The sequence below is a fragment of the Dipodomys ordii genome, unplaced genomic scaffold, assembly GCF_000151885.1.
Source record: "Dipodomys ordii isolate 6190 unplaced genomic scaffold, Dord_2.0 Scaffold36, whole genome shotgun sequence".
NCBI lineage: Eukaryota > Metazoa > Chordata > Mammalia > Rodentia > Heteromyidae > Dipodomys > Dipodomys ordii.
In genome coordinates this window covers 1,993,020-2,015,296 of record NW_012267252.1, presented here as the reverse complement: position 1 = coordinate 2,015,296, position 22,277 = coordinate 1,993,020, and the positions used below count along the sequence as shown (strand labels likewise).

Genomic DNA, 22,277 nt, shown 5'->3' with positions numbered 1-22,277 from the left:
TGCCTTCCTCCCGCATTTCTCTGCCAAAACTGTTCTTTTTCAGCCTCTTGGCTTTTCCCTCTTCCTTTCAGCAATTTTCCCTTGCGGTGTTCATCTTTCTTGTCCAGCTTCCTCTTTATCTCTTCTTCCTCTGCCCCTGCTCTCCTCCTCCACCTCTTCCTCCTCTTCTTTCTCTTTCTTTCCTCTCCTTCCTCTGCTCTCCTCTCTTCCCTCTTCCCTCCCAGCATCCCTGCTTCCTGCTCTGCCCACACACCTCGCTGATGCCCATCCTTTTCCCTACCTGCAGGGCTTCAGCAACAACTGGCTGCGAGTGGTACCACGCTCTCGGTTTGGGGCCTTTGCCAGGGGGGCCAAGGTAGTGCTCTACACCAAGAAAAGTGGGGCCCACCTGAGGATCATCGATGGGGGTTCAGGATACCTGTGTGAGATGGAGCCTGTGGCGCACTTCGGCCTGGGTGAGTAGGGGCTCAGGGGGAAACAGTGAGTGGGTCCTGAAACTGAACCCTGTAGCCCGTGTGTGACTCCACGACCCACAGCCAAAGCATCTTCCGGACACCCTTTCACTGTGCCAGCACGGTGGACACCTGCTATGAAGTCAAGGCCTGCTTGCTCTGATGAACCCAAGCTCAAGGGAAAGGGCGTTGGAAAAACTGGCTAGGATTCCAGACCCTGGCTTGTAGGAGTCCCTGCCCCAGGGCCTCTGTGTCCTGATGTGACCTGTGAAGTGTGGATTATACCTAGTTCATAGAGTTCTAATAGGAAAAAAAGTCTCAGAAGCATGAGGGCAGGAAGTCAGAAGTTTCATTACTAAAACACAAAAGCTCAGAAAGCAATTGAATTGACCATTCCTCACTTCACTCCAGATACCTTCCCATATGTTGGCACCTCATGAAGTGAGATGATTTTAATATAAAAAGATTAGGCATATGTGCTCCAATTAATAAACCTATAGCGGTGTTAATATTATGCACACATTATATGTGCCTAGAAATAAAACAAAGGAATTAAAGTAAGTGTGAACTCATTACTATGGGCACAGTGCTGGCAATTCTTTTGGCAGCTCTACGATTTGAACTCAGGGCCTTATACTTAGTATTAAGCAGGCTCTTGACCAGTTGAACCACTCCCAGGGCTGGGCATTTTTATTCTTGTTATTTCACTGGTCCTCATGACTACCCTGGATGAGCACTATCATCTCCATTTTACAAGTAGGAAAAGTAAAGATCAGGCTTGATGAATGAGCTATGCCTAGAGCCACATGGTAGCTAGATAGCAATGCTGGGATTCAAACCCAGCCCTGCTCAAGGGGGTGGTTTTTATTTTCTCCCATATGTGTGTGTGTGTGTGTGTTCTAAATTTTATTGGGAACACACAGTAATTGTGTATTCTGAAAAGGCAGCAATAAGTATTTAAGGGACCCAGGGCCTTGTTATATGAGCATGTTCTAAAGCTCTTATACCTAGAGGGTTGGCCTGAGTTTGGGACAGCTATCCCTCCTCAGACAGCCACTGCCCATACTGGCCCTAAAGGTACAGAAGCTTTTAAATACAGTCTTCTTACAAAATAGCAGTAGAAAGTATTTATAGAGCACTTAATAAGTGCCAGGCCCGGGTAAGTGCTTTGCATAGATGATATTCTATCCATTTTTACTATAACTATGAATTAGATATAATCCACACTTCACAGGCCATGTCAGGCACTGATGCTTGAGTGATGTAATTGCCTCAGATTACACCTACAGAAGGTAGGGAGAGCTGTGGCCACTGTAGTCTGAGTTCCTGACTTGCTACAACACCAATCCTAACATCTCCCCAATAGCTGCTCTTTCAGCTTGTCTTTCTTCCTAGAGATCCACCTCCCCTCAGTTACCAGAGACCCAAGGGAGGCCATCCAAGTACCAAGGTGGCTTTCAGGGTCTATACGTAGCATGTTCATCCAGATGTCAGGCTGGATATCACACTCTACACCATTGGACAGAAAAGGAAATTGAGGCTTGCAGAGAAAATCAGTGGTGAGACCAAGACAGTAGTTCAGGTTGTTTGTCCCACATCCCCTGGGCTGCCTGGGCTATTTAGTGGTGTGCATTATGTGCTCTTCTGGATCCCTCTATCCAGAACCTTCCCCTGCCAACAGAACTATTTCCTCAACTGGGCAACCTGGCTGGGTCACTTGGAATGATCCAGGGTGCTCTTTCACTCAGGAGATGTTCACCCGGCTGGAGCTCTCCTGGTACCATCTCTTGCCATTTTGCAAGGCCATGGGATTTATTCTTGGTTTAAACTCTAGCTCAAACTATCCAAGGAGTGCCCCGCCAGGATCCTCTGACAAATCAGAGCTCCCCTCAGAAGGGCATTTGGAGGAAGACAGCTCTCAAAGAGAGGCCCGTGGGTGTCAGGTGAGAACAGCAGTGATTCTCCTGAACAGCTGGGCAGGACCAACAGCCTGGGACTCCGCGAGGCAGGTGGGCAGGTGCAATGAGGCCTTCCTGACTGCTGAAGGAACGCAGTAGTGGAGCAGGAAGAAAGGAAGCTGGTGGGGAAGGCCAGGTATTGGGGAAGACTGAAGAAAGGAAGAGAGACAGAAGCAGGGCCTGGGGAACATGGGAGAGGCAGAGACATACCCTCCAGACCCACCACAGCGCAGTAGAAGGAAAGGTGGATCCAGGAACTATCATGCAAGGCAGATGTGGACACACTGCCACACCAGCCAGAAGCACTGAGAGGATGGAGCAAGAGAAATTAGCTCTACTCTAGGTAGCTTTCTCAAGGAAGTAAGAGCAGATACAGAAGTAGGAAAGGGGAATTTGGAAGGCAGGGCCGGCGACTGAGACTATTCAGGAGCCAGACTGCCTTGGACAAGACTCGGAGGTGGGAGTGTTCAGTACAAAGGCTGAGAGCCAAGCCTAGAAACTAGCTCCAGGCCAAGCTGTCTGAGGTCTCCCAGGGCAAGTTGAACAGAGGGGTGTCTTCAGAGCCAGGAAAGCCAAAGGCAGCATTGTCCGCTACAGGGGCAGCATCCCTAAACCAGGAACCCTGCAGGAGCCATGTTGACACTCATTGTTAGAAGCCTTTTCAACCGCTTCTCCTGATTGTGAGAACAATGCATATTGATAGGAAAATTAGATGGTACAGCAAATCATAAAAAGGAAGAAAAAAATCACCCACAATCTCACCATTGTGTCTGGAATATTAAGTAAAAAATAAACATTTCCCCACTCACCCTCCCCCAATACTTCTCTTCATGTTTACTGAATAGCTATGTGCCCAGGAATAACTTGACAAAGAGCCTGGCCCTGAGTACTCTTGTATTCTAGGAGGAGGAAGAAAAACATGGAATAAACAATGAACATACTAAACAGGTGAAAATATAAAATGCTAAGATGACATCAAGTACCATGAAGAAAAGACTAAGGGGTGGAAGGCTAGGAAAGGGAGGGAGGGGGTGGAAGGCTAGGAAAGGGAGGGAGAGGATGGGTAACTGTTCAAATACAAGGTCCAGGTTGGCCTTCCACAGTTCTGTCTGTGCATTTGATATGCTCTTATCACATGCAATATATATGTATACATATATACATATATATATATATATACATACACACATAAGTTTATACTACTTGGGATTTTTTTAAAAAACAAAAATGCTGGACATTGGTGGCTCACGTCTATAATCCTTAGCTACTCAGGAGGCTCAGATCTGTGAATTAAGGTTCAAACCCAGCTCAGGCAGACAAATCCTCAAGACTCTTACTTCCAATTAATAAGCAAAAAGCTGAAGCAGAGGTATGTCTCAAGTGGTAGAGCACCCGGTGTGAGCAAAAATGCCAAGCGAGAGTACAAACCTGGAGTTCATGCCCCTGTACTGATATTCTTCCACTTGTTCTGATAACTTGCCATTTTCCTTCTCTTAACAATACATCCTGGCCATCACTCCAAGTCTCACAAAGTATTTCACTGTGTGGTAGCATTCATAATTTATTTCCCAAGTCCCCTGTTGATGGACAGCCAGATTGTTTCCAGTTCTGAGAAGTCTGAGGTGAGAAAGGGGCGGTCCAAAATATGAGTCTGAGAGAGGAGGCCTGCCTTGGAGCTTTGTGTGGCTGCAAGGAGAGTGGGCTGAGGCTGGGCCCAGAGGCCATATCTGAGAGGAAAAGGCTGCAGGAAGCCCTCTCTTGTCAGCATGCAGGATGCTCCAGCTCACCTCTGAGCATCCATATCTGTCCTCCCTCCCAGCTGTCTCCTCCTGCTGGACTGGGCTGTGAGCACATCCACTACCTTCTCAGCCCTTTCTTCCCCCATAGGTCTGGCATCACTCACCACCTGCTGGCAGGTGCCTCTCCGAATGTTTCAGGCCTTTGCTAGACCTGTGTGAGCAACTCCAGAGGACCTAGACCCCCCCCTCCTCCCTCCCACACTCCCCACCTCCCTCCCTGGAGCCTGGCTGCACTGCACCATAATAAAAACTCAGAACCTTGGCCTAGCTTTGTCCTCCAGGCCTCCCAGGAGCCCATTCCACTGTGCATAATGCTCCCTTCACAGCAGACCTGCTCCTGCTCAGGGGAGTCCCTGGTCACGTTCTGCAGTTCCTCTGCAGCTGCCCTGGCCTGTCCGTGCCTCTCCTGGGTACAGACCACCTGCCAGCTTCATAAATAAGGTTCTCTGCTTCTAGCAGTGTTGGATGCCTGCCCCCAGCCCCCACAGAGCTGCCCCTGCACGTCTCCCACCCTGGCACTCCACCTCCCACCATGGCAATGGGCTGAGCCAGCTCACCACGAAACCCAGCAAATACAAACAAGCGCCATGAATCCACTTGCCCCTGCTGGCCACCACTGGGGTCACCCACTCAGGCTGCCCACCCCTGGCATTGACAATGTACCCCCCCTTGACTCCCCACACCCCTTCCTTTCAGCTAATTGTTTACTGTGACTCAGAGCTGCCTCCAAGCCGGCTGGTACTCATTTAGGGGAGGAAAATTCAGTGGCCCACATAAAAATTGCTTTATTAAAGTGCAAAAATATTCCACCAACTATATTCTCGCCATCTGTTTTGCTGGTAATTCTTGTGAAAAGCACAGTTCTCCTTGGCCTTTGTCCTTTAAAAGCCAAAGGCAACTCCCTGCTCCTCCTGACCTGTGTCTCTACTATTGAATGGGCCTTCTTCTTCAGGCCCCTCCCCTGTACACAGGCCTAGCTGGGGGAGCCCAAAGTGGGGGAGTTCAGAGTGTCTCAGTTGTGCAACTTCGTCAACATTGGAGAAGTCTCTCTAGTAGCTTGGGAAAACGGGATCAGCCTGCCTAGGATAGGAACATAGGTTCCAGATTAGCTTAGACATCTGCAAGTCACTTTACCTCAGCAAGCCTTAGTGTTCACATCCAGAGAATGGGCATGAAATGCCCACCTCACAAGCCTCCAAAGTCTCTCCCAAGAATCCTGTCCTTCACCCTTTGCTTTCCACACTTTGAACGTCTCCATCTTCAAATACAACATGCCCTCTCAAACTTCTTCACTTCTACTCCGGCTGTTCCTTCTGCCTGGATGGCTCCCTCCTTCCTGAAGCTGTCTCACAAACTCTTATCCTTCCTGCAACACCCAAGTGAAATGGCCAGCCTCTCTCACCAAGTACCAGTGTGACTGCTACACCTTCCAGTTCATTAGATATCCATGGCCCCCATGAGATTCATTTCCTCCAGAATGAAACCTGGGTCTTTCTCTTTCACTGCTGAATCCTAGATCTCTGCAAAATGCTTGGGTAGCTGCTGGGTGTGGAGATAGGGTGAGCAGTCTAATAAGGGTACAGCAGATACAGGCTCTGGGGTCACACAGACCTTTGCCGAATGCCTGGACAATTCTCTTCAGGCCTCAATGTTCCCATCTGGAATATGGATATTACAGAACTAGCCCCTCCCTCTGGGGTATTGTGAGGATCCTTTGTATTAACACATAAAGCACTTATTAGAGATTGGGGTGCATTGTAAGTGTCTACCATTCTACCAAGGGAAGCCCTTTGGCTTGATACCTAAGAGTGAGGATGGTGACCAGCGAGCGGGGCAATGCTCCTGTCCCAGGGCACTGGAGCTGTGGGCCAGTGCCTGCAGCTTCAGATGAAGAAATAGAGACCAGCGAGGATGGGCAGGCCAGAAGAATAATGAGCAGCGAAGGTGGGGTCTTCTTATGGCTTCCCAGGCTCACTTACTACCTAGATCTGGAGGGAGGGAGGGCACAGCCCAGTGCAGGCTGTAAATCTGCGGCAGCCTGTGAACATTCGGCAACTCTTTGGAGTTATTTGTGGCTTCAGTCAGCCTGCAGAATGTATTCATGAAGCTGTTCTGTTGGCTTAGGTGAGAAACATTTGCTTTTTTTCCCCTTTGTCTCCCTTTTTTTTTTTTTTAACAGAAAACGTTTGCTTTTTATATATGCTTCTTGATTGGAGCACTGTTTACCCTTAAAAAACGCCAAATCCCTTGCATTTCAAGATTCTTCTTCAGCCAGGCACTGGTGGCTCACACCTATAATCTATCCTGGTTAAGGGACAGTCCCCGTGCCCACACATACACACACTCATGCACACACACTCTACTTCAAAACAGGGAAATGCCTACAGTTGGCACTCCCCAAGCCCATTCCCCTCCCTCCCTGAGGCAGAGGGAGTGGAGGATAAAGCCTGAAGATGTCCCTCCAGCTTGATAAAGAAAAACTCAGAACCAGGAATGCTGGATGTGGGAGGAGAGAGTCTTTGAGGACACTAAGGAAGCTGCCCTCCATACCCCTCCCATGAGCAGACCTCGCTGACTCTGAGGGCCGGCCTGCTCCAGCTGGTCCTCCCTCATGAACTCCCTGCTCAGCAGCAGCAGCACTGGAATGTCCCAGTAAGAGGCCAAGGGGAAGAATAAAAGGAAATCAAGCACAGGGAGGACAGGAAGCTGGGAACTGTGGCAAGCTCTTAGCTGACATCTGGAGACCGGGGAGGATGATGCACGGGCACCTTTCCTTCCACAGGCTGTGGTGCAGGCCCTTGCCCCACTGTGGATATCTACACTGAATTCTCCTCAAAGTTTCCCTATGGCCCCAAATCCCTTTTGCTGAAGTATGCATGAACCCTTTTTGCACACCAACATTTCACAGACTGCCCTCCACCCCCACAGTAGCTATCATTGTCAAATCTATTGGTGGATAGTAATAACCAAGACACATTATGAATTCAATAGCATTTGAAAGTGTAATTTGTTTTCTAACAGTATCTACATATATATATATATATCAGGGGAAAAAATAGTGGGTGATGTGTTATTTTATTCACCTAGGAATAAATGTTTGGGAGAGCACATGGATTTGAGGGAGGCTCCAAGACCCTGTGCACCCCCGCCCCACCCCAGCACTATGCCCACCTCTAGTCTGCACTGGTAGGCTGAGCACAGCCCTCCTTCCATCCCTGTTAGCCTGACCTAGCCACAGGGACCCGCCTGCTTCCTTATGCAAGAGCCTGGCAGCCTTTGACAATGCCTAAACACCTGACAAATCTTTCCAACCTGCTTTCTGCCAGTGATGTATGTAGTGTGTTGCTCTGGGGATGATGTGTGCAAATAGATTCACCACGAGTGCTGCATGAGCTTCACTGTTACCTTTTGTACTCTGCAGACTGGTCTTTTTGGAGCACCTTCCACCTATCTTTTCCAGGTCTTTAGAGCTTAGCTCAAGGGATTCCTCCCCAAGAGGTCATCACTGATCACTGAACAAAAGGGTCCCCAAGGCATCCTCTGGGGCTCTACCCTATTGTTCTATTTCTGTTTTCCTCATGGATCTTATCAATATCTGACATGATTGGCTGGTTTGTCATGGAGGGGGAGAGTCTCCCACATGGAGATAGGAAGCCCCAGGAGAGCAGGGACAACAGAGGATCAGGTCCCTACCAGAGTTCCATCAACAGAAATATAAGAGGCGCAGCCAGGAGTACACAACAAGTTGGCCCCATGTCTCCTAGCCATCTGCTCCCCACCATATCCTTTCCAACATTCCAGGTAAATGGTAGAGCCAACATTTGAACCCCAGACTTCCAAAATTTGCCAACATAACAATCAAGCCTTCCATCCCAAATTCAGTCTCACACCATTTGGTCTGTTGGATAAAATGTTAAGTTCTACAGTGGTGCAATCCAATGCACTAGGCACTAGCCAGGGCATGGCTAAATGCAAATCTGTTGAAATTTTAAAAAATTCAAATTCAGCTCCTCAGTCACTCTAGTCCCAAGTCACTCAACAGCCACACTTGGCCAGCGACACTAGAGTGACAGGATATAATGAAAGCCTCTGCCTTGCTGGGGATTGGCTTTGCTCCTCAAAACATCCCATGGATCAGCTTTGCTCTGAGGAAGAGCAACTTCAACTCTGTCTCATTCATTTCCCTAGCCCTTAGAAGAATGCTCCATGAATGAGGGTTTTTTCCCCCACTTTATTCCCCTACCTTTTAAAATTGTTATTATAAAGGTGATATACAGAGGGATTAAGGTTACATTAGTCAGGTAAAACATACATTTCTTTTTGGTTAATGTCACCTTAACCTTCCCTTGCTTTCTCCTGGTTTTTCCCTCCCGTCCCCCCCAAGTTGTATAGTTCATTTTCAACAGTATCTAGTGAGTACCACTGCTACATTTGTTCACCCTTTGCCCCTCCATTTCTTTTTTTTTTTTTTTGTCGGTCGTGGGGCTTGAACTCTGGGCCTGGGCACTGTCCCTCAGCTCTTCAGCTCAAGGCGAGTGCTTTACCACTTGAGCTACAGCACCACTTCCAGTTTTCTGGTGGTTTATTGGAGATAGGAATCTCATGGTCTTTGTTGCCCAGGCTGGCTTTGAAGCGAGATCCTCAGATCTCAGCCTCCTGAGTAGCTAGGATTACAGGCATGAGCCACCAGCACCCAGCTGCCCCTCCATTTCTATACACCCTTTGCCCCTTGAACAAACAAGACAAAAAAAAAAAACCAGCAACAAAGCAAAAAAAAAAAAAACTCGTTTCCATTTCCTGGAGTTCATTTCAATAGATCTTATTTTATCTGATCAGATGCGCCTACCATTAAGCCTTTGTGTTCCTCTCCTAAGAGTATCCTCCTTTGGTGAATTAGTGTTTTTATTCAATGAGTAAACACCTTGGTGCTGATACTCTAACATCCTTCTCTTTCTGCTCCTGACCTCTCTCCGTCCTCCCCCAGGAAGGGATGAAGCCAGCAGTGTGGAGGTGACGTGGCCAGATGGCAAGATGGTGAGCCGCAGCGTGGCCAGCAAAGAGATGAACTCAGTTCTGGAGATCCTCTACCCCCGGGAGGAGGACAAACCTCAGGACTCAGCCCCACTGGAGGTGGGTCAAGGCATCTGGCCTCGTAGTCAGAAAAACAAGCATCACCCACCACCCCCACAGGCTAATCTGTAGACTTGGCAGAGGCCAGTAATGGAAATTGTCTCAGCAAAAGGCAGGCTTCACAATGATCCCTCTATTAGTAGTTGGTATAACTGCTCCCCCACCCTGCCCCCATATCCATTCTGCTTCTCATAGAAATCCCAGAGATTTGCCAGGGAACATGTCTTTCCACCCATTTTACAAAGGAGAAAAACAGAGGTCAAGAGAGAACATCCAAGGCCAGCTGAAGCTACACAGCCAGATATGAGCAGCATTGAAAACTGACCCCTGGACTCCTGGTTCTTTCTAAGTCTCCAGGGAGGCCTCACATGCCCTAAGTGTGGGGCCTTGGGGAAAGGGACTCAGAGGAGCAGCTCTGGGCCAGTCTCTGCTCCAGCTCAGGCACATGGATCCCATAGGCAGGAAAATGAGCCAGAGTTTGAGTCACACCCATTCTTGTTCTCTCCATCCCAGCCAGCCCTCCCATTCTCAGTGCAAGGCAAGGGTCTGAAAAGGGACAGTCTTCTCCAGGTTCCTTGAACTGAGGTCAGAGTGATAACTGCTCTGTGACTCTGACTAGGAAGGGATCTGAGATGGGACCTTCTCAACTCACCAGTGTCTCTGCTTCTGCCCAACTTACAGTGTGGCCAAGGATTCTCCCAGCAGGAAAATGGCCATTGCATGGGTGAGTGCCTGCAGGCCCCAGGGTGTGTCATCCTGACCTGGAACAAGGTCCAGGGTGTAGACAAGGGAGGGAGGGAGACGAAAGGAAGGAGAGGAAGGTTCTGTTGGACCCCAGTTGGCCAAGATGACCACTGAGGAGGGAGTAATATTAATGATCAGCCAACCAACTTGGCACCAAGAATACCAAGAGAACAAACCTGAGGAGGAGACACACCACCATGTGGATGTTAAAGATCATGGTAGTTAAGTGTCACCCTGGCAGAGGTGAAACAGCCACATGTCATTGCCTTCCAGAGGATCAGCCAGCAAGGGAGGCTGGCTGGCAAGGCTAGACATCGCTGAGAGTATTGCTAGGTACATTGGGGAAAAACAGGGAGCAACGAATGGTCATGGAGAGATAGAAGATTACAGGTTGGTGTGGTATTGGGCACGGTGCTTCCAAGTGGTAGTTGTGTGAGGGTTCCATGAACTTCCAAAAGTTTCCCAATGACCTGTAATGGGAAGTGGCAGCCTAGGATCTCAGCATCCAGAGACTTCCAACCCAACCTCCTCTATCCCAGTAGCCAGCAGTGGAGCCAGGCCAAGAATTACTCTTTCCTTAGAAGGAAGAAACCAGTCTCAGCCCCCTTGGAGCCTACGGGCAGTGGAGAGGCCCACAAATGAAGAACAAGGACCACACATGGGATCAGGGCTGGAATGAGTGAGGGCAGCAGCTGGGGAGCACAAATAGAGGCACCAAACCAGTCTAGGGAAGGTCTGAGAAGGTAGCCTAAAGACAGCATGGTCTAAGTTGGGGGTGATAAGAACTTGGACAGGTACAGAGCAGAGAGGCACTGTTCCTGGGGAGAGCTTCACTCAGATCAAGGACCAGAAAATGAAGAAGTACAAAAGCCAAGGGTAGCTGCCCCCCACATTTTCTGTGTCCCCACCATGGCCCTGTGCTAAAACCAGTATAGGCATAGTCTGGAAGGGCCCTTCCAGATTGCCAACCCAACCCCTCCTCATCCAGCAGGCATTTGATATGCCCCCTACATGGCACCAAACACCCTGCTGGGCTTGGGAATGTAGCCAAGTACCTACCATGACAGGTATCCATTCTGATGGAAGAAACCCCCCACACATAGGACCACTCATCTAGGCAAGACAGTTTAACAACCTGATAAGCAAGGTACTCTCTGGAGACTGTTCTGGAGGGCTTCCAGAGAGGGAATCTCTGGGCAGAAACCCCAAAGATTAGCAAGAAAACTTCAGCTCCAGAAGAACTGAGGGGATCGCTTTCCTGGCAGAGGGAAGAGCAACAGCAGAAAGCTGGAGGCTATGTAAGGGGCTGGCATGTAGCTGCTACGCTGAGATGATGCAGAAGGCCAGGCCAATGAGGAGCTTGAGGTTACTCTAAGTCTCTAGATTTTTGTTCTTAAGACCCTTGGAAGCTGAGCAGGAGAGTGACCTGATGTGATTTACATGGTTGAAAGATCACTCTGGCTGCTGAATTGCAGACTGAATTGGAAGGAAGCGTGGAAGCCGGGAGGCTAGTAAAGCAGCAGCTGAAGAAATAAATCCAGGCAAGAGGTGGTAGGGTCTGGGAATAAGATGGTGGCAGAGAAGTAAGAAAGATGGACAGATGAGAGGTGAGCGCTGGGGCAGAACAGACAAACTCTGCTGTGGGACTGACTGTACACAGCATGAGGAAAGGGAGGATTTGGGAACCACTCTGATTTCTACTGGCACAACTGAATAGCTAGTGGTAATATCGAAGTAGCTGGGGAAGATGGATGTAGTGGGCAGAAGTTTAAGGGCTAAGGGAAATCTAGGGTGCCATTTTGGATATAAGAAGTTTAAGGAGTGTATTACACATCCAGGTGCCAAGTAGCTTGTTGGTGATTGGATCATGTAGCTTTGCCCAGCGGAGAGGTTATGGCTGAGACAGGAAATGTGCAATCATCCACATTGAAAAGATCACCTAGGGAAAGTGGGAGATGGAAGAGAAGTCCCAGGACTAGTCCAATAACTGTCCCCTCCTCCTGAAACATAGAGAAGTCAAATATAGAGGGCAGCCAAGGAGACTCAGGTGAGGAAATGGAGGCCAAAGGAAAAGACATGTCCACAGTGAGTGAGTGGATGGGCAGACAGAGCCTAAGCTAGGACCCACAGCTCACACCTCCCTGGTTAAGTGGCTTCTCTTACCTTTCAGACACCAATGAATGCATCCAGTTCCCTTTCATGTGCCCTCGAGACAAGCCTGTGTGTGTCAACACCTATGGAAGCTACAGGTGCCGGACAAACAAGAGGTGCAATCGGGGCTATGAGCCCAACGAAGATGGAACAGCCTGTGTGGGTGAGTGGGGCTCCCCTGGCCTCCATAGGGTAGCAAAGGGAAGTTGCCCTTCAGGAATTCTGGGTAGGATCCTTGGCCTCTGAATTTCCTGGATGGAGAGAGTTTGCACCGATTCCGTTCGTATCTCCAGTGAAAACTAGCACAGCAGCCTGGGGAAGTCCTATCACTACCTCCACCGAGCACAGGGCCCTAGGGGGCTGTGCTCTGGCCCAAGGCTACCACTACTCTCATATCTCCTAAAACAGTGTTTCTACCTGGAGGTCGGCCCATGTTTTCATAGCTGGACTATAAACTAGCTCCTAAGAGTCACCTTTGGCTGAATTTCTGACTGGTCCTTGTCTTCTTTCTCCCAAACTCCTCCCTCCACTCCCATCCCACCCCCTTCATCACCCCTTTCTCTATGTCCCTGCCCTCTTCTTTTTGCAGCTCAAGTAGCCTTTTTAGGTGGGTATTCTTCGACTGCCTTTAGAATCTCTGAGCCTCTTTCTCGGGCCTCATATCTTTCTCTAGGCCTTGGACTTTGCCTTCAGTTATATGCACTTTAAACCCCATCAATAAAGGAAAAAAAAAAAGAAACAAAACTAAACTAACAACCTTTGTGGAAAACTAAATCTCTCTCCTGCTGCCTATTTCTCTCCATGCCCAGTAGATTCTGCTGTGTGCTTCCTCTGAATGGACAGCAGGGGTGGCCATCTTTGAAAAGGGACGTTTGAGAGATACTGATCCAACCATAGTTGTTTTATGAAGCCCTTCTTTGCATGTTTTCTGAGAAAACAGAAAAGCAAAGTCTGTCCTGAACCCCACCCAACCTTCCTCATTCCTTCAGAAAAATCAAGCGAGCCCCATCTTTTCTGTATCGGAGCTTCTGTATCTTATTTTGCCCTTCACAAAGATGGCTTCCAGGTGGTTGCTTCCTTGGTTGATTCAGTCATGTATCATGGTGCCTGCTGGTTTGACCTCAATGCTGTTGCTGCTTTGTGCACCCTGACTTCCTGTGGTTTAAAAAAAAAAAAAAAAAGCCTGGTTGGGGTTGGTGGTGATGATGGAAAGGGAAAGGGCTTGATAAAAATGTTGAAGTTTAAACTTGCTAAGTCCTCCAGCCTCTTTTCTGAAGAAATTATGCCAATAAACACTCTGCTGGATCTTAACACCTAACTGGTGAGGGAAAAATATGTCTAGGCAAGTATGTGCTGGTTGGAATGCTGAGTTCGTGGTGGTTCTTCCACCAAAGGTGCTTGGAAAACAAATCATTGTAGAGAGAAAGCACTAGCTCCAGGCACAGGCAGTGGCTTAGGTGTTTGTGTGTGTGTAACAATGCATGTAGCATTCGGGAGGGTAGGTCTCAGTCCAGACATGGGATGTGGAATGAATCATTCTGGGGCTTCCATTTCCCTAATCTAAATGACAAGAGAGTTGGGTTGCTATTTCCTAAAGGCCTTTTCCTTTCTGACCCCTCCCTGTGTGAGTGGACACAGACACAGTTGGTCTCAGGCAATCTTGATTTCTAGAACGCACTTTACAATTCAGTCTTTGCAATATGCTTAGAAACCTGGAAGCTCCTGCAGCCAGAGTACCCTTTGGGGATGATGTAACGCCACAGAATCCTTTCATGACCAGCCTCGGGTAGGAAAGGCGCATTATAAATCACAGATCTATTCTTCATGGGGGAAAAAAAAGTTGCTCCAAGATATAATAAAACCACACTTTAGGAATGCAGCAAGCCTTTTAAAAACATATTTAACAAAAAAACTACTCTTTTCTGATATCATAATAATACTCCCAATAAATCACAAAATATGAATTCCTTGTAGCGAGTGCTGTTTTTACACTTGGAACAGGAGCATAAATGAAAAGTTTTAAAATGAAAACAGCCTCAATTTCTTGGAGAAGCATATACCAACTTAAAAATCGCTCCACTTCTAGAAAGCTCATTCCTGAGTCTTGCCATTGAATTACAGCTCTGAAAGGGCCTCAGAGAGCTGGAGTGATCGAGGTCACTCTGCCAAGGTCACAGAGCCAGCTGATCCCTTTCCCATCATCCCCTCTTGTCAGTAGGGTGACAAGCAGCTTTGTCATCGCTCAGATTATTCCCTAGCCATTCTGAAAACGGCTGCTTTTTTAGAAATGAACAAGTGAGTCTGAGATCATGAGATAAGTAGAGACCCAAAGCCCACAGAGAAGCGGTTCCAAGTGCAGTGATTGTGGTAAATGACAAGATAACAAGGCCCATTGACTGGGACACATACAACGGCACAAGAACTACAGAGCAGGATAACCAGTAAAACAGCCTGCCAAGGACATCAGGAGCTCTGGACCGACCGCAAGCTTCAGAGCAGGCCCTGAACTCCTACACATGGAATTTCACACAAGAGAGTGGCCCATCTGTACCATTTCTGCCCCACTTGGTAGTGGACCAGGTGAGTTGCAAAGAGGAATTTAAGACTCCCAGGTGTTAAGAGCACAGCTCGGAATTAAGGTTGCATTTGATTCATTCATCTATTCAACAAATATTGATCATACATAGGCCTGCTACACACCAGGGACTGAGAGGGGCTCTAGGCACACAATGGCAAACAAAGATAATGTGGTTACTGTCTCCATCCTCCCTTTCCTTCGCCCAGATGGAAGAGCCAAGTGCAAGGGTGGGAGGGGAGAACTTGAAGAACTTTCTAAAAAAATCCAGCTAGGTCCCCTAGATACAGGGTCACTATACCAGGAACCATTCACTCATTCATTCATCTATGTATGCATTCAACAAGCTTTTGTTGAGAACCTCCTATGTGAGGAGAGCTTGCCTCCTTGTCTCACTCAGGCGCCGACATCCTTGCTGTCTTGGACTGGTCTTGAAGATTCCAACAAAAACAGCAGACAGATTCAGAGGCAGGAAAGTAATAAAATGGATCCCCAGCAGGGCGCTGGTGGCTCATGCCTGTAATCCTAGCTACTCAGGAGGCTGAGATCTGAGGATCTCGGTTCAAAGCCAGCCAGGGCAGGAGAGACCGTGAGACTCCTATCTCCAATAAACCACCAGAAAACCGGAAGTGGCACTGTAGCTCAAGTGGTAGAGCACTCGCCTTGAGCTGAAGAGCTGAGGGACAGCGCCCAGGCCCAGAGTTCAAGCCCCACAACCGACCAAAAAAAAAATGGATCCCCAAGATAGGATGCAAATTTGGGAGTTACACTCTGTTCCAGCTGGTGGGAAGGTGGGCCCATGTTACCAGACTTCCCAAGGCTCAAGAAAAGCCTGATTGAGGATGATGATGTTATTCTCTCTAAAAACACAGTCTCTCCCAGGAATTCATTCCTTAAGATGACAATAATAGCTTATAGTTAGTAAGTCTGAGGTGTTTGGGTAGGATCTAAACTCTACAAGAATCAACTTGCTTAATCCTCACAGTAATCCCAAGAGGAAAGTGTAATTATCCTCCTTTCACAGATAAGCTAAGTGGTTTGTCAGGGTCACACAGCTGGCACAGACAAAGGCAGGATTTGATCTCAGGCAGTCTGTCTCCTCCATCTATGCCACAAACTACCACTGCTTCTCTCTCCAACCAACCAACAGGTTTAGGAAAAATCCATAATCTTTTATGCTGCCCAGAAGCAAAGGCTAGGAAGGAAGGGAGAGATGGAATCTCCAGAGGGCCTAGGTCAAAGCAGTCATTCTGTGGTCATGTCCTAGCCCTCGGGGAGATCTGGTCATGCCCATGGGGAGAGCACCCTCACCAGGCCATCTTGGCATCCTCCTCTGGTACAGAATAGGGGGAAAAAATCACATACCAGGCCTCTTCCAGCATTCCCACAGTTGCCAGCCCTGCTCTGGGAAGGTGCCATTCTGAGGGCCAGGAGTTTGATTATGAGTCACTCTGGCTGCTATGGCCCCCTCCTAGGGTCTGGGCATCACATCCAGATCAGTGTTGCTGGACGATGGCCCAAGCAAGAACTACAGACAAGCCTCCAAGAGCCTCATGAAAACAGAAAGAGGAACACTTCATTTTCTCAGTGAACCAGCTGAGCTCTTCCAGAAGATTTCAAACCCATACACCACCCAGACTCCCAGCCTAGGAGGCAAGTCGAATGCCACCCCCTTGACTTCCTCCCCAAGGTCACCAATTGTCTTGCTCTTTTGTATTGCCAGAAGCCCAGACACAGAGGCCAAGAGTGGATGCTGTGTCTCCTTAGCAACAGGCACATTCTGGAAGGAGGATGAAGCAGGGCAAGAGGGCTAGAGATAGTTAACAACACCACAGATAATGCCAACTCCTGTTCTGTCCTCTTCAGAACTGCTGTTGAACAGTGAAGGGGTCAAAGGGTAGGCCATCAGAGGAAAGATGAGAAGCAAGAAGAGAAAAGAACATCCTCAGGGAAGGAGCTAACATTTACAGAATGCTCACACTATGCCAAGAACTTTACATATGTGTCTCCATTCATCTTCACACCCATCCTGCAAGACAAATGTTATTAGTCTCTCTTATTACCAAAGAAACTAAAGCTCAGAAAGAATAAGTTGTCCAAGGTTACAGCTAGCTAAGGCACAAACAGTGTGATGCAAACCCCAAACTACCTACTCATAGCCTGGGTTCTTAAGCCTTAGGCTATAATCTCCAAGTCATTGACACCCAAGGAAGTACAGATTCTTCATGCAATTGCACTGCCTAGACACATACTATGTACTGGCCATTGTTCTAGTAGCTTGAGATCTACATTTGTGAGCAGTACAGCTAAAGATGTGTGCCCTGGTGGCATATAGCAAGAGTGAAACAAATACAGAGAGTAAGGTATATAGTTAGTATGTTAGAAGATGCAGTGTGCATGGGAGGGAGGGGGACATTCAGGCAATTTGGAAGAGTCCAGATGAAGGCAGACTATCATTTTAAATACGATGAGTGAGAGTGTGACTTTCTAAAAGTAGGTAAAGACTTAAAAGTAGGTAAGGTGTCCTTGAACCTCAGTTGACAGAATAGAGAAAGAGCTTCACAGAGTTGTTAGCTTGAAATAGTTAAGTGTACCTCACAAAGTTATTCAGTTAAACTTGTACTTGGCACAGAGTAAGCCTCCAATAAATTAGAGATCTTGTTAAGTAGCTAAGTTCGGGATACAGCCCCAAACCTATTCAATCCCAAAGTTCCTATGCTTCCCTATACATGCTGCCCAAGACACCTGGGGCTCTGTAGAGAGGGGACGATATGACTGGCCGCCCAGGATGCTACAGGTTCCCGGAAAAGGGACTGCCGGACCACAAGTGGCCATAAGGGGGCAGAGCCAACCTCACCAGGCGTGGGCTGTGCTATGTATGGTTTGATGCTCACATGGTGCCATTCCCAGAGAGAACAGTCATAAAACAGGGTAAACAGAGAAGGTAAGCATGAGACTGCCCAGGTGACACAGAGCAGAGGTTGCCAGGAGCCAGGGAACTGCCTAGGCATTCACTGTCAAAACAACCACCGAGTCCCAGAGCAACCTGAGACGTGGATGCTTCCTCATCCTTTACAGATGCGGAAACTGAGCCCCCAAAAGGCATTATACAGAATGCACCTCCTTCTCTGGCCTTCTCTCAGCCCACACTGCCCACTGCTCCTCCATAGAGCTCAGGCCTGGCCACTCCAAGCCTGCTTCCCCAGAAAGTTCCAAGTATTTCAGAAGCACAAGTTCCTAGATCATTTCAAGAATGGGGGCTAGGAGGAAGTTTTTGGTTCTCCCCATTTTTCTAACATGGAGACCAAGCTGGGGTACCTGTCTACCAAGTGACAGGAAGAGCCATGCTTGGGCATTAGAACCTCAGAGTGGATGGAAGTTCTGGATGAAGGTACCTGGTGCGGAAGGTGCCTGCACAATTGAGAGGTAAGAGCCATGGACGGAGGAAACAATCTGCATCACCCTTCCCAGGAAGTCCCGCCCAGGGCTCCATGAACTCCCCCACCCCTCACTCTTCCCAGACTGTATCAGAGGAAAGCAGACTGAAGCTAGAAAAATACTGAACAGCCAGCCTGAGAACAGCCATAAAGGATTGACCCCTGGAATCCCTGAGTACACCCCAAATCTAAAGTGTACCCCTAGTCTAAGAGCTAACTTCCTCTGTAGAGCTTTGGAGGAAACACATCCCCCTGTGTCCCAGCTGCTCCTGGAGACCATGGCAAAAGGACCAGTTCAGACCAAGTAGAGGAAAGTATCCCAAACAGACACCCTCTCTGCAGCTTTGAGATTTGCAGTCCCAAAGGCAGACACAGAGAGAGGAGAGAGAGAAGGGACTGGGACCGTCCCTGGGACACAGGCATCAGAAATGCCATGTCATTTCTGAGAGACCTGCACAGGTACAGAGCCACAGTCTTTTCTGCCTTCCACCTATCGAAGGCTGAAGGTGGAATCCCAGACATACCACCCTGCTAGTGCATAAAGCAAGTTAATTCCACTCAGAGCTTCAGTTTCTTTACCAACAAAATGGGGTAGGAGTCACAGCCTCAAGGATTGGTGGTGAGGCCTCTTCCAAAGCAAGCATACAAGGCATTCTCTGCATAGTGCCTGGAATGATGAAATGCAGGGATTATTATAAAATCAGTTCCAGGCCCTTCACCTCCCAGGTTAGCAGAGCCTGTTTTTACAACAATCTATAAGTCATTAACTGGGGTGATATTAGAACTATAAGACGCCTTCCCAGCAAGACACATCCATCACTCAGAGTTACAAATGCAGAGTTCATTTGGGGACTGGGTGAACACAGCATCTTCCCTTCGAAGAGTCCAGCCCTGGGTTGATTGCTGTACAGGGCGGATCGGTACCCATCCATTCACCTGCCTCCCTGGCGTCTGCAGGCATCCATCTCCAGCCCTCTCATTCAGACTGACCCATCAGTCATCTCCATTCACCCATCTCCTCTGTATCCATCCACTTATCTATCCATCCATCCATCCATCTACCTCTGGTACCTTACCCTCTGGAGCCCCCAGGCTTAGACTTCAGCAAAGCTTTCAGTTCCAGAAGGATTTTTCATTCCACCTCAAAATCATTCATGTTCAGGGAACATAGGCAGGGGCTGATAGGAGTCAGGATGCATGGTTCTCCACCTCCTCTCTCAGAAGGTCGCAAGTGGAATCACAAGGAAACAGATAGGGCAACATTACTGAGGGTTGCTGCTAGTGCAGGGAATGATCAGGGCTGCTGCCTCTACCCATTAATTTATTCAGTGACCACTTGCAGTTCAATTGCATCAGTGACTACTGCCAGTCCGCAGCAGCCTGTCCTGCCTCTCAGTGACACCTTGCCCTGGGAGCCTTTGGACTACAAACAGCTGTATATTCTCCCTCTCCCTGCCAGCCTGTGATGGGCTCCATCTCCCTCCACGGTCAAAGCCCTGCAACAGGCACCTGGGGCAGGGAGATATTAGTAGAAATGAATAACACGAGATCCTCATCCTCAAGGAGTTTACTGATTAATTGGGGGCAGCAGGGACCCTCACCATATACAAGGCCTTGTAAGCTTTGTCATGTTTCTGCCTTCCCAGGCCTGGCTTGCTCTCAGGTGGTAGCTGGTCCCCAATCACTTTTCCATTACAGAAATCGATCACTTGAATGACTCCAAAATAATGAGCACCTCCATAACACTGCAAAACTAATCTTTCTGCGTCTGCATTTACCCATGTGCTTCACTGTGGGTCTTCAGTCTGTTTTCATGAGTCAAATAGGGTAGAACACGTCTCAGTGTTCATGTGATAAACGGTAGCAGAATAAAGGAGGATTTGGAATTCGTTTAGGTGCAAGTCTTTGCTCTGACACTTCCCAGCTGTGGGCCCTTGTTAAGCTACCTAACAGCCTAGAACATCAGTTTCCTCATCTATAAAATCAGATTTTGAATAGAACCCCCCCACAGCGTGTTAGAGAAGTACACTCAATGATAGTGCACATGCATGTTCCTTGTGCATATTAGGGATCAGTGAACTCTTGGGAAATATCCTTGTTCTGTGTGAGAATCTGCAACCTGCTATAAGTCTGTATCATGAGTCTGCCATATGAAGTCCTACTGCCATTTCTGCAATAACATCAATATCTTACATTGGAGAAACAGATTCACATTTCCATGAATTCTTAGAGTAGTCTGATTTTACAAATGACAAAGATGACGCCAGGCACCAGTGGCTCACACCTGTAATCCTAGCTACTCAGGAGGCTGAGATCTGAGGATCACAGTTCAAAGCCAGCCCGGGAAGCAAAGTCCGTGAGACTCTTATCTCCAATAAACTATTAGAAAACTAGAAGTGGCCCTGTGGCTCAAGCAGTAGAGAGCTCGCCTAGAGCTGAAGAGCTGCGGGACAGTGCTCAGACCCAGAGTTCAAGCCCCACGACTGACAAAAAAAAACAATGATGAGACTTGGGAAAGTAAGGGAATGATGAGGGATTGGGAGGAGGGGCAGTGGGGACTGTTAAGGGGTGTAGAGTCCCCTGGCTGGTGCCAGCCCTCCATCCTCTTCCATCCTCCCTGATTCAAAAACTCAAGCTCTTGTTTGTTGCCCTGGGATTCTGTGTGTTGAGTTCTGCATCCTGCAGATTTTGAAATGGCAGGCTCTTCAAATGACCTCCTAGAAGAAGAGTTCTGAGTCTGCCCTCAGCACTGCCAGAGGAATCCTCCTAGGAAATGCCTACGAAGGGCCATGTGAAAACCTTGTCCCCCCTCCCTCCTCCCAAGGCTGGACCCTGAAAGCAAGAACAGAAACTGACATCACCAACCACCTATTTCGTGGCAGGCACATTTGCAGTCAGTTTCTCACTCATTCTGGTAAACCAGTTGATTAACCTTTCTGGGTAGCTCACATGCCCCTTTGAGGATCTGCTGAAAGCTATGGATTCTGTTTCTCAGATAAAGGTACCAATTATGCATACAAGTGCAGGGAGGTGAGGTCAAGGTCAAGAACTCCGGGTGTGAAGCTGGCCTGTTTTTTCAGGCTTTCTTTGGCACCAGAGACTGTGTGTTTTGAAGGCCCCCACCCTCATTGTATCAAGCACGATTGTATATATCTACAACTACAGCAAATAGGCTACACACACACACACACACACACACACACACACACAAGTTGAATTGCACTTGTCTTGGTTGACATAATGTATTCTATTTGTAGATCTTTAATAAAAACATGAATTTCAATGTTGTGCTTTCTTTTCCTATTTTGGAGCCAGTAAACATGTCTGATAAATTTCCCTGAAAGATATCACATACATGGGAAAATGTGTACATGCAGGACACAGAACTCCAGCCTGTAGCCTGATGAATTCTTATGAAAGCATCTCTAGGCCACTGGCTCTAGCCAAACAGCAGAACCTCAGGAGGGCCCTGGAACGCTCAGACCCCTGCCATTCACCACCCCACCTGGGGGAACAGCCTACCTGGGCCTCCCATGTTTCATTTGTCTTTGAATTTGTCCTAAGTAGGATCATTCAGTGTGTGCTCAGCTTTGCATCCGGCTGCTTTTACAGAACCAGGAAGGTTTTATTCGGATCTTAGGATTTTTCGGACACTTAAGAGAGAGCATTAGGTTCTCACTACTGCTGAAACCAGGGATTCCCAACTTTGTCGTCACATACATCAGAATAACCAGGGCACTTTTAAAAGAAAAATCCTGGTTCCCAGGCCAAGCATGCCCCCAGAACAATTAAATCAGTCCCCAGGGATATGACTAGACATTGGCAGTTGTTTTTGGTTTTTGTTTTTGTTTTTTGTTTTTTTGCCAGTCATGGGGCCTGGGCGCTGTCCCTCAGCTCTTCAGCTCAAGGCTAGCACTCTACCACTTGAGCCACAGCACCACTTCTGGCTTTTTTTCTTTTTGCTTATGTGGTGCTGAGGAATCGAACCCAGGGCCTCATGCATGCAAGGCAAGCACTCTACCACTGAGCCA

At 48.1% G+C, this 22,277-nt stretch overlaps 1 protein-coding gene across 2 annotated transcripts in view; it reads left to right on the top strand.

Annotated features, from left to right (window-relative positions):
- The window catches only part of Crtac1 (cartilage acidic protein 1), a 141,754-nt gene extending 128,746 nt beyond the window's left edge, over positions 1 to 13,008 (top strand). The window contains exons 11-15 of one of the 2 annotated variants that reach the window (XM_013017672.1): positions 287 to 455; positions 9,194 to 9,339; positions 10,021 to 10,063; positions 12,254 to 12,397; positions 12,824 to 13,008. In XM_013017672.1, the coding sequence (XP_012873126.1) occupies positions 287 to 455; positions 9,194 to 9,339; positions 10,021 to 10,063; positions 12,254 to 12,397; positions 12,824 to 12,942 (621 nt within the window). In that variant the 3' untranslated portion in view covers positions 12,943 to 13,008. The remainder of the gene's footprint in view (positions 1 to 286; positions 456 to 9,193; positions 9,340 to 10,020; positions 10,064 to 12,253; positions 12,398 to 12,823) is intronic. The other variant, XM_013017673.1, reaches the window with a different exon arrangement.
- Positions 13,009 to 22,277: the final 9,269 nt, after the last annotated feature.